The sequence below is a fragment of the Xenopus laevis genome, chromosome 1L (genome assembly GCF_017654675.1).
Source record: "Xenopus laevis strain J_2021 chromosome 1L, Xenopus_laevis_v10.1, whole genome shotgun sequence".
NCBI classification, from domain to species: Eukaryota; Metazoa; Chordata; class Amphibia; order Anura; family Pipidae; genus Xenopus; species Xenopus laevis.
This window is the reverse complement of record NC_054371.1, coordinates 18,879,978-18,892,211: the sequence shown is the minus strand read 5'-3', so window position 1 is coordinate 18,892,211 and position 12,234 is coordinate 18,879,978. Positions and strand designations below refer to the sequence as shown.

At 41.0% G+C, this 12,234-nt stretch overlaps 1 protein-coding gene across 3 annotated transcripts in view; it reads right to left on the bottom strand.

Moving 5' to 3' along the window:
• reep1.L (receptor accessory protein 1 L homeolog) overlaps window positions 1–12,234 on the bottom strand; it is a 52,145-nt gene that overhangs the window by 17,964 nt on the left and 21,947 nt on the right. For 2 of the 3 annotated variants that reach the window (XM_018227802.2, XM_018227794.2), the window contains exons 4-6: window positions 11,268–11,388; window positions 11,061–11,174; window positions 7,602–7,764 (exon numbers count right to left, since the gene is read on the bottom strand). In XM_018227802.2, coding sequence (XP_018083291.1) covers window positions 7,602–7,764; window positions 11,061–11,174; window positions 11,268–11,388 — 398 coding nt within the window. Of the gene's footprint in view, window positions 1–2,199; window positions 2,236–7,601; window positions 7,765–11,060; window positions 11,175–11,267; window positions 11,389–12,234 lie in introns of all 3 variants that reach the window. The other variant, XM_041587491.1, reaches the window with a different exon arrangement.

The window sequence follows — 12,234 nt, the reverse complement described above, 5'->3', positions numbered from 1 at the left end:
GCAAACAGGCAGCAGCCATTTTGTGGAAGCTGTTATCAAAGCAAACTTTGCATCACCCCAAAATCAGGTGTATCCATCAGAAAGGGCGACCTGATGCCCATGCACAAGCTACACACAGTTATAGACCACGAGGAGGAAGTGTCGACTGGAAAATGAAAGTAATTGCCTGCCCTGACTATGTGCCTGAAGCATAGAGGCGGGGCAGACAAAATATAATTGATACTGTGCTTTTTAAATGCGCTTATAGCAGGTATGGTTGTTTTAATAAAATAAATCATTTGGATTTCATATTAAATTTAAAAAGGACTTTTATTATACAGCTTTTTATGTCTGGGTGACAGGTTCCCTTTAAGAACAAGATCCAGAATAGACTTTTCTAGCATTTTATTTATGTTTGGATTCACAGAAGAGTGTAGTTCTGTTATATTCATCATCTGTCGTTGCCTTATTCATTCCTCATCTGCTCTTAACTCTAATAGATTATATCCACCCCAAAGGCAAAATCAATAGCAGTGCACCTACCGACTCATTTACAGCAGTTACATTAAAACGAAGAGGTTCTAGAAAGATCAGTGTGTCTTTATATGGAAGGGAAGCCTTAGCTCATCACACAATGTATATGATTTATCTTTATTGGCCATAAATGCTCATGACTTTTTAGCTAACAAAATTGCAGGCCGTTATATGAATATTTCACACATATCCTACTTGGAGCCAATTTTTAATTAAAAGTAGATTTCTACTGCCGGTGAAAAGCATTCTGGGTTCCTTTAATTCTCCTGCCTTACCTCATTTATGTTCTCTAAATGGCCATTAACGCTAGGTAATAAAAAAGCCAGATATGGTTAACCCGGCACTATGATTATAAAGCGGTGTGAAAAAGTGCAGCAGAATTCTAATTATCTGTGCTGATTTTTTTTACACTTTCACATAAAAAAAGCGGCTTCAGTTCTGGGGCAGATTTATCAAAATTTGACTTTAGAGCTTAATAAATAAAAACTCATTCACGTTTTATTCATTCCTATGGGATTTGTAGTACAGGTATGGGGTCAGTTATCCAGAAAGCTCTGAATTACTGAAAGGCCGTCTCCCTTAGACTCCATGATCCCAACTAAGACATAATTAATCCTTATTGGTGGCAAAACTAGCCTATTGGGTTTATTTCATGTTAAAACGATTTTCTAGTAGACAAGGTATGAAGATCTGTTGTTATCCAGAAAACCCTAGGTCCTGAGCATTCTGGATAACAGATAGTATGTGCCTGTATAGTATTTATCAAATGGTGAGTTCTAACTTTCACCCATTGATAAATACAATTCTAAAAATCCCATAGGAATGAGCAGAACGTGGGTGAGTTTTATTTATTAAGATCTAAACTCACATTTTGATAAATCTGCCCCTAAACTAAGAAGCGGCTGCAAATGCGCAAGTTAAAAAAAAAACTGTACAAATAGCTGAATTGATACCCAGCACTGCAGTAGGAATGCCGTCTCTCCTACCCCATTATCCAACCCAAATGGTACATGCCCATCCACCAATCAGGAAGAAGAAAGTACCCCCTTCTCTCTCTCACTCCTACTCTCTTTCACCCCTTCTCCCTCTCACCCCTTCTCTATCTCACCCCTTCTCCCTCTCACCCCTTCTCTCTCTCTCCCCTTCTCCCTTTCACTCCTTCTCCCTTTCAACCCTTCTCCCTCTCACCCCTTCTCTCTCTCACCCCTTCTCCCTCTCACCCCTTCTCCCTCTCACCCCTTCTCTCTCACCCCTTCTCCGTCTCACTCCTTCTCCCCCTCACCCCTTCTTCCTTTCAACCCTTCTCTCTCTCTCTCTCCTCTCTCACCCCTTCTCCCTCTCACTCCTTCTCCCTCTCAACCCTTGTCCCTCTCAGCTCCACTACTAGATTCTGTGGGAAGTGTTCAGTAGTGACCTGGGGGCAGTACTTCCAAGGCCAGATAACAGAAATAGACAAGAAATGTGAATTTAAATGAATAGTTTCCATTATTGATGTTATGGGTCATTAGCATCATTTGCAGAGGGGACTCTGGTTTGAGAATAACCTGCATATTCTAATATTATATGAGCCAGTACTTTGTTTAGTTAATCTCTGGGTCACCACACACTGTGTTAAAGGCACAGGCCAAAGAAACCAGCTAAGAAGTCTGTTAGGGCGGATGCAGTTGAGAATTTCATTCCACTCACCTCTGAGGATTTTGCCCACAGAGCAGCAGGCACATACTGTAAAAAGGGCCAGTGACTGTATTAACACTGCACACTCCATCAATACAATAATCAATAACAATAATACACATACATGATGGCTAAATACAAACAAGCCTTGTAGTGCTCTTGTAAAGTCCATTTAGGATTCGTTGGGGGGGTTCACAAAAGGGGAGGAAGAATTTTTTTTTCGGAGTAGAAGTGGTGTTTAAATAAATACAATGTTCATATTCACAGAAATCTTCCAAAATACTGACTCAGACGCCACTTTTTGTTTTTGTTGGTGAAAGAAAGACTTTTTCCAGGCACCTTTGCGAATGTCATTAAAATGACAAAAACAACATTTTAAAGGAGAGGAAAAGCTACTGAAGCAGTTTACTGCCAATAGATTAGCTGTTAGTAAACAGCTCTAGAAGCTCTCTTCCTTTCTTTAAAATAGCAGCTGCCATATTGGCTTGGTGTGACATCACTTCCTGCCTGAGTCTCTCCCTGCTCACTCATAGCTCTGGCCTCAGATTACAGCAGGGAGGGGGGAAAGGGAGGGGTAGAGGGAGAGATGCGCAAACTGAGCATGCTCAAGCCCTAGCCAAGCCCAGATTTGTGGTGAAGCCACAAAGGTCCAGGCATAGGGCTGCAAATTATTTGGGGCAGCTTGCTGAGGAGCACTGGGGGGGCGACTGACAGGTTTAGGAGGAGCTAAAGACAAATTCAGAAAGAATGTCTGTGAAGTGTAAAACATCACAAAAACAGGAAACTGTTTAAAAGACAAATTCACAGAAGTGGAGATTTGTGAATTTGGCAAGAAATCAGACAAATCGATCTCCACTTTCATTTTCTCTGAACGTTCCCACTTTTGTGAATTCCCCCCCATTGTGCTCGAGTGCACCTTGAATAGATGCTGGACATTTGCTTATAATGGGGATAGAGTGTGGGTTCATTGAAGAGTATGTAACTGTATTGAACCCAAATGCTTCTTACTTAGGATAGAACTCGATGCGACTCCGGTGGATCCGATGCGCTGCTACAAAACGCAGGCATCAAATCGATGCAATGAAAAATAAGATAAGGAATAGAAATGTCGGCTCTTGTCGCATCGTTCATCCGACACTACACGACTATCGGATGCAGACATCGCGCAGTCGTGTCGGAAGCACGCTGCAACTACATCCAACATTTCTATTTCTTCCCTTATCTTCGGCACATCCGACTTGACACCAGCGTTTCGTTGTGTCGCGTCGGATACCGCCGAAATACCCGTGGAGTTCTACCCATAGGGACCTCTGCCCCCCCATTAGAAGAACAGTCTCTGTGTTCTGAGCATGAGGTGGTTTCAAACACAGCATAACTTCGGCACCTTTCATTTGCACATTGTAATGCTATTGAGTATGCAGCCAATAATTCCAATAATGCCTCAGGCTGAATGATAGTTCTGTTGATACACATGATACAGAAAGCATCACACTGAACAGGAAAACAGTGTTTCAGGCCAAATCTACGATAATTCATTAGAATTCTTTAACCCAAAATTCCCCAATGCATTTCCATTAATCCTCAGTGAATAAAGAAAAGACTTGTCTTGCCAGATCATAATTATGTTTCTTTTTTCTATTACATTGAGTAATTGTGTAATGACAGCTTGGCACCCATGTGCTTGTCCAACACTAAAGCAATTTGTGCAACATGGATTTTCAGTTCTGCCATGCTTTGGAAACATGTAGCAGTATTAAAGAAGAACTAAAGCTTAAATAAAGAAATGGCTAGAAATGTTGTACATGATGTTTTGTGCTTCTGTACCAGCCCAAGGCAACCACAGCCCTTTGCAGTAAAGATCTGTGTCTCCAAAGATGCCCCAGTAGCTCCCCATCTTCTTTTCTGCTGATTCACTGCACATGCTCTGTGCTGCTGTCACTTACTGAGCTTAGGGACCCACTCACAATATACAGTACACATAGAATAGAAATGTCACAATATAAGGCTGATTAGTAATTAATACAGATAATTACTACATGGCAGCACAGAAACCAGTGCAATTAGCATCAGAATTTAATAATCAGCAAACCTGTAGCATCAGCTTATATTACAGCCAGGGAAGCTCATTTTCTGCTGGATAATTAGTGACGAGCCCTAAGCTTAGCTTCTCAACAGCCAATCAGAGCCCACTGAGCATGTGAGTGTCACAGACACTTTCCAAGATGGTGACCCCCTGTGACAAGTTTGAAGTCCTGGATCATTGCTGCTATTGACAAGCTGAAACTTTAGCCTTGTGCAATAAGTTCTGTATATAAAATATGGCATTTTTAACCATATTCATTTTTATGGTTTAGTTTGAGCTTTGAGTGGGTCCACATGGTACATTTCTGTTCAGTGAGTTTGTAATTGATCCTCAGCATTCAGCTCAGATTCAAAAGCAACAGATATGACCCATGTGACCCCCCTCAAGTCACTGATTGGTTACTGCCTGGTAACCAATCAGTGGAAACCAAGAGAGCCATATTCATTTTTAGGGTTTAGTTCTCCTTTAAGGACTGTGATTGATTTAAGAAGTACATCATGTGTATGTCAGTATTAATGTTCCTTTAAGTATATGATACTATCTGGCAGCATTGTCTGTTGGGATATGCAGGAGTCAGCTGGGTATTGTATAAAGCCCCAGTCCCTCTTGCAGCATTGCTGGGAAACTATACTTACTGAGATTTCATCTCTTTCTATAAATTATGCATGATAATCTGTGAGTGCTATAAAATAGCAAACCTGCACCCAGTTACCTTGCAGTTTAACTATAAATACATATAAATATACAGTGAATATGTAGAACATGTATTAAATGAATGTTTTTATTCCGGACAGCTATATCTTATTAACAGGTTAATAAGAGGCTTTGCAATATGATTCAGAAGGAATTCAGGACAAGGAAAGTGATTTTATATATATATATATATATATATATATATATATATATATATATACACTGTATATATCCATAAGAATCCGCATTCACAGGTCTTACTAATTAATATGTAAGTTTTATTTTTAAAACACGGTGTGACGTTTGGCCGACCCGCAGCCTTTCTCAAAGTGACTTTGAGAAAGGCCGTGGGTCGGCCAAAACATCAGACCGTGTTTTAAATTCTTCTGGATATATTTATATATATATATATATATATATATATATATATATATATATATATATATATATACAAACAAGTATTGGAAAAACCGCGAAGGCTCTAGTATCAGAGCCGAAACGTCGCAATAAAATTATTATTTTTTTTTTTTTTTTCATTCATACAAGTCCTTTGTGTGCGGTTTTTCCAATACTTGTTTGTACACATTTTTCTTAACCTGCACCCAGGCAGTTGGCCTCTGTTTGTATGAGTGCTCCAGTCCAAGGACGAATATATATATATATATATATATATATATATATATATATATATATATATATATATATATATATATATATAATATCCCTGCAAAGGGGCGTAACTACAGAGAAAGTTGACTGCTGCAATGGGGCCCAGGAGCCCCATGATGCCCTAAACAGTATACAGTATATTGTATCCATATAAAATATCAAGTACATACGTCAATCTCTAATCATTTTAGAGGCCTGAAAAATAATTTGCTGTGGGGCCCAGTAATATCTAGTTACACCACTGAATATGGTCTTGTTCCCCAGTACCGAGTACCAAAAGGCAAAGTAGTGTAGCAAAGTAATTGGCTGCAACTAGGAGTATGCACACTTGCAATCAGGACCAGTGGTGTAATTATAGAGGAAGCAGACCCAGCAGTCGCAGGGGGGCCCGGGGACAGGGTCGGACTGGGCAGGTGGGACACCGGGAAAAAACCTGGTGGGCCCCGGCTCAGACCTGCTCCCTGCAAGAACTATCTTCAGGTCGCGGCAAAAAAACAGTACACTCTAAAAAAAAAAACTCAGTGCGCATTCATGCACATTCGCAGTGCGGCACACATCGGCAGGGCAAAGGGGCCCAGAGACAGCAGCCCTGGTGGGGCCCCCCAGTCTAACCCTGGGGGGACAAGGGGGGACACGGACTGTGGGTCCTACTTCCACTATAGTTAATAAGAAAACCCTCATCCCCAGCAGCTGTCTTACCGGCAATGAAGGGGAACACAAGTCGGGGCGGGGAGGGGTCGTGGCAGGACATGGGTGTGGGCCCATATGAAGATTTCTTTTGCAGGGGGGCCCGGCACACTATAGTTACGCCTCTGATCTGTACCAGATCCTCTTCACCTGTCTGCACTACTTGCTCTTTCATAATTCATAATGGGGTAATAATTGGCTTTGCATGGTGTGTGCATGCGTTGTAGGAAAACTTCCATAAGTTACTGGGCCTGGTCAGGACCACCAGTTCTGTCAAGCGACAACGATTTATTTTGTAACACCCAGCGTCTACCCTGAAATGCCTTTCCCTCAATTTATATTTTATGCATTCACATGGTACACAACAGATTCTATCTGTATTAAAGGGATAATGTTATGGGAAAACATGTTTTTTCATAACACATCAGTTAATAGTGCTACTCCAGCAGAATTCTGCACTGAAATCCATTTTCCAGATTGTTTTGTATTTAATTTTGAAATCTGACATGGGGCTAGACATATTGTCAGTTTCCCAGCTGCCGAAGTCATGTGACTTGTGCCTGCACTTTAGGAGAGAAATGCTTTCTGGCAGGCTGTTATTTCTCCTACTTAATGTAACTAAATGTGTCTTAGTGGGACTTGGCTTTTACTATTGAGTGATGTTCTTAGATCTACCAGGCAGCTGTCATCTTGTGTTAGGGAGCTGCTATCTGGTTACCTTCCCAATGTTCTTTTGTTAGGCTGCTGGGGGGGAAAGGAAGGGGGTGATATCACTCCAACTTGCAGTACAGCAGTAAAGAGTGACTGAAGTTTATCAGAGCACAAGTCACATGACTGGGGGCAGCTGGGAAACTGACAATATGTCTAGCCCCATGTCAGATTTCAAATTGTATAACGAAATCTGTTTTTGTTGGATTTCAGTGCAGAATTCTGCTGGAGCAGCACTATTAACTGATGCGTTTTGAAAAAAACAGGTTTTCCCATGACAGTATCAATTTAAGTATAATAAATCATTAAAAAGTTAATCCTACAGTAAAACTAGATCAACCCCCTTTGCGAATAACCAGCGTTTCGCTTTCCTAGTAGGAGTCTTTAAAACTCTAAAACCGTTACAATCCCCTGGATTTATTTTATAGCCAATATAAATCTGATATATGGCTTTGTGCAACAATGAAATGTAATACAAATATTTAACACAAAACCCTTAAAAAAAAAAAAAAAAAAGATGGGTATAAACGTGAAGATGAGGACGAGACAAAAAGAAAATCACTATGGCACCAACCTGAGGATTCAGGGGGTTGTGTTACGCTCCGGGTGAGCTTTGGCTTAGTTGCTTTACTAGTTGTCCGTACAGGGGCTGCAGACTGGGCAGGGGCCTCCCCACGAATTGATGACAGATCCTGCATACTGAAGCTCCTGAGTCTTTCTGAGAGAGCACCTTGTCCCTGGAGAGGGAAAAACAAATATTTCCTTTAGCCAATAGGAGGCCTGTTATTTATTCTTAGATATTTGCATTTGAAGTGCAAACGTTTGTCCTCCACAAGTTCCATCAAGTCCCTGCACCAAATGTTTTATTTTATTTTTTTTCCGGTATAACAAGAGCTGAAATATCACCAGCCATATAACTACAAGGTATTGAGACACTAGATTTTGTATTGCTATATAAAGGTGGCCATAGACACACAGATCGGATCGTACGAATCGAGGATTCGTACGATTTTCGGATGGTGTGTGGCGTGTGCCGACATCTTTCGCCCGTCGTTTGGTCGATCGGTCAGGTTTGATTTTGACCCGACCGATCCCGCCGGAGCTCATGGCACATCGTAATCTGATCGTTCGGCCATACGGCCGAACAATCAGATTACCCCCGATATAGCCATGCCTGTTAATGGCATATCGGGGAAAGATCCGCTCGTTTGGCAACATCGCCAAATGAGCGGATCTTTGCATCTATGGCCACCTTAAGTGTGCTACATTCTACAGTGAGATCCTCTGTTTGTCATGCTAAATCGCTTACAGGCATGGGATTGGTTATCTGGAAACCTATTTTCCAGAAAGCTCCGAAGTACGGAAAAGCTGTCTCCCCTAGATTTGAATCAAATTATTTTAGCCCCATGCCTTTACTTTTTACGTTTAAAACTAAAAGTGTCCCGGAGACGAGTCATGAATAATTGACTCTAGATTCTCGTAGGCTACTTTCCTTTTGCATTTCCCAGTAAGCGAGAGCTGGATAGGGTTCCTAGAACACAAGGGCTTAGGAATAAAAATGACGGATGATAGAGCAGAGGCATCTAGCACAGGGGTGATACATTTTTCTGAAATCGCATGTTTGTGTCCAGCTGCAATTTCGTGTTTATTTCTCAACTTCTTTCTCTCTATATAGATAAAAATAACGTTAAAAAAAAAACGTTGGACATTTTTAATGCTCCCTGTAGCCTCTACTCGTGAGATCAACACTCTGTGCAGCAGTTTGAGCAGATGGCCCAGTAGTTTGCGGAAGTTTCTTTAAAGGGCAATGACACATTGGACTAGTTCAGGTGCTCTAAACAGAGCCATGGGGGCAATTCACTAAAGGGTTGAATTTTTGCCAGCAAACGCTCCGCCACACCAGGCGTAAATTCGTTACCACTACACTAATTCACTAAAATACGAAGCTGAGTCTCAGCAGCCGCACGCTGGCGAAGTTTCTCTAGCGTTAATTCAATTAAATGTTAAAAGTTAATTAAATGCGACCATTTCATATAGATTTTTTGTGATCGTTCAATTCTGCCTAGCGAAACTTCATTAGTACTCTTCCACTTAGGTCAATTTGAATAGGGCAGGTACATACAGGTCATATATACGTCTTTATTAGAGAGTTTGGTGCAAATGATTGAAGTGGCCACTTATTATTATTACAAATGTCCAAGGAAGCAAAATAAAGACAGAAGAGATCCTCTAATGTCCTAGACATGAGCCCACCCTAAAACAAATGTGGCATGCCCCTCAAATGGTGGGAAAAAATTGTTAACACAAAAATCTTTAATAGTTTAATAGTTTAATAGTTAGGACTTTTGACGACACTCCTGCTTTAAAAAATGAAATAAATTCCAGCATTTTTTATGACTTTTCGGCATACAGGATATGATGTCACTGACATAAGATTGAGGAGGATGTAGCTTCATCTTATCAGGTCGCGAGGTCTAAGGTGGCAACGGTAACGTAATGGAAAATTTGCACTTTAGTGAATTTGTGAAGTAATGATCATTTGCCTGAGCGAAAATTTGATTGACGATAGGGTGCGATAGGGGTCTCTTTCACTAGCGAATTGTGGTCTATGCCTGTTAGTAAATTGGTGATCTCCCATATCTACCATTGCCCTAAGGTTATTGTGTCACTACAAAGGACTATGGAATATGATAAGGGAGGTTGTGGCAAGGCAGCCAATACAAAGCACAGGCAGGGTGCAAAATTTTTAAAAAAAGGTGCAAGCTGACATTTTCTGCACTTTGCACCCTGCCTTGCGCTTATCGTCCATCAACGCAGGTTTTTCACCCAATTCTCTCCCATGAATACAATGCTGCCTGCAGTTTAGCAATGCTATACTCATGAGAGAGAGTGGGGAGTGCCAGAAAGTGCATGGTGCTATGGAGCCTGGTACTTAGTACAGGTATGGGACCCGTTATCCAGAATGCTCAGGACCTGGGGATTTCCGGATAACGGATATTTCTGTATTTTGGATCTTCATACCTTAAGTCTACTAGAAAATCATGTAAACATTAAATAACCCAATAGGCTGGTTTTGCTTCCAATTTGGAATAAGTATATTTTAGTTGTATCATGTACTGTTTTATTATTACAGAGGAAAAGGAAATCATTTTTAAATATTTGGATTATTTGGATAAAAAGGAGTCTATGGGTGACTGCTCTTCCGTAATTTGGATCTTTCTGGTTAATGAGTTTCCGGATAACGGATCCCATACTTGTACTACTGGACATGGGCCTGTGGCAGTGGAAAATAAGGCCTAGTAACAACACCACCTAAAAATCTAGAGAAAACAATGCAAGAAGAAAATAATACTTTCTTAGTCATAATTCAGTTGTTATTTAAACCATTTCGGGTGGTACGTACTGTAATTTAGTGCTTCAGGAACATAGCATAATAAGTAGGGATGCACCGAATCCAGGAATTAGAATCCTAATTTGCATATGCAAATTAGAGGCGGGGAGGGAAATCACATGATTTTTTGTCACAAAACAAGTAAAAATGTTTTCCTTCCCACCCCTAATTTGCATTTGCAAATTAGGATTCGTATTCGGTTCGGTATTCGGCAGAATCTTTCGCGAAGGATTTAGGGGTTCGGCTGAATCGACATAAGTGTAGTAGCAGATGCAAGGATGGTATTTTGTATATCTAAGCACTACAAGGGTTATTTATGCCTATATATGGCATAAACACAAGATAAAAATGACAGTTTTTGGATAGTGGATATACTATTTCATAGCCAGGAAGGCTGTCTGCAGCAATCTGCTAACAAGCTTCTGTTGCACAAGAAAGTCGCAAAATCCCAATACACTGAGCAAATCTCCCCAAAACGACAAGTACTTTCATGCCAAAATAATATATTTTTTTTCCATTGAGTCCATGTGTCTCAATGTCTGTTCTGAGAACATTGTGTTTATAAGCCACTTCTGAAATGATACGTTATTTGTTTTCATATAAAGGCCTAAAGCTAAATGTCTCTTGTTGGTGGGGGCTTACCTTGGCAGCAGCCGTTACTGCAGCAGTGGCGGCCACATTGAGACCTCGCTTGCCAAAATGAACCAGTGCATCATAACTGCGATCTTTGGCCTGCAACAGACAATCGTCGATTTCCTGGAGTGGAGAGAGAAAGTCGTTATATAGAAAGGGGGTCCTGTTGTGCAGGCAAATACACCAAAGGAACTGACATATTACCAAGACTCTTACCTTTTCTTTGGAGGACAGTGTTGGATGAACAAACTTCCGATACAGGAGACTGGATCCCTTGGTGTACGGCGACAACAACCAGGCCACAAAGGCTATTTTAAGCTCATAGTAGAATGGAAACCTGCAAATATACACGGTACAGAAATACAACATGGTATTACCAACCAAGATACTTTCTAGAAAGGATAAATAGATGGACAACCTGTTTCTCGTTAGCGGGGTCACTGACCCAAGTAACCAAATGGGTTTATACATTTCAATTTGAAGTGAGGCACATTCAAAAACCTAGAGAATAAAAAATGTAGACAAACTGAGGCTGTTTATATTATTTCCACAAAGCTACTCTAGTAGCGAACGGCTGTCGAGGTGCCGTGCTGCGCCAAGGAAGAAAAAAAGGGGGGCCCCTATACACGTGAACTTGGAGCTTAAGGTGCGGTGTATCCTATGTGCGGACCGTCTGCAACATAGGTGATCTGGTGGTGACATTGCGGGACGCTTGGTCTGTATGAACTTCATTCCGCTTGTTCTATATATCATGCTGCACTAACATTGGGAGCGCTGGTGACGGCTTATTTGACACCACTGAGAGGGCGGTGGACATGACTTTCCACTTACCGCGTTCACTCAATTTATGCAATACCCATGGGACTGCCCATGCTGCTCCTGCTGATTTAAGCGGACTAATTTCTAGCGCTTACATATTAACGCTACAAGCATTAAATATAATAACATACAGCCTTATACCAGCACCACCATGATTCACTGGGACAGCCAACTGTTTAACATACCCATTAACTTTAACTTTTATTAACTGGAACGGCCAATTGCCTAATATACCCATTAACTTTTGCTTCTACTAACTTTGTGGATAACACTTGAAGCTCTACCCAACACCCAAGACCTGAGATCATTATTGTTACAGACATTAACATTGGGCACTTTGGATTTACTCAGAAATAGGGATTGC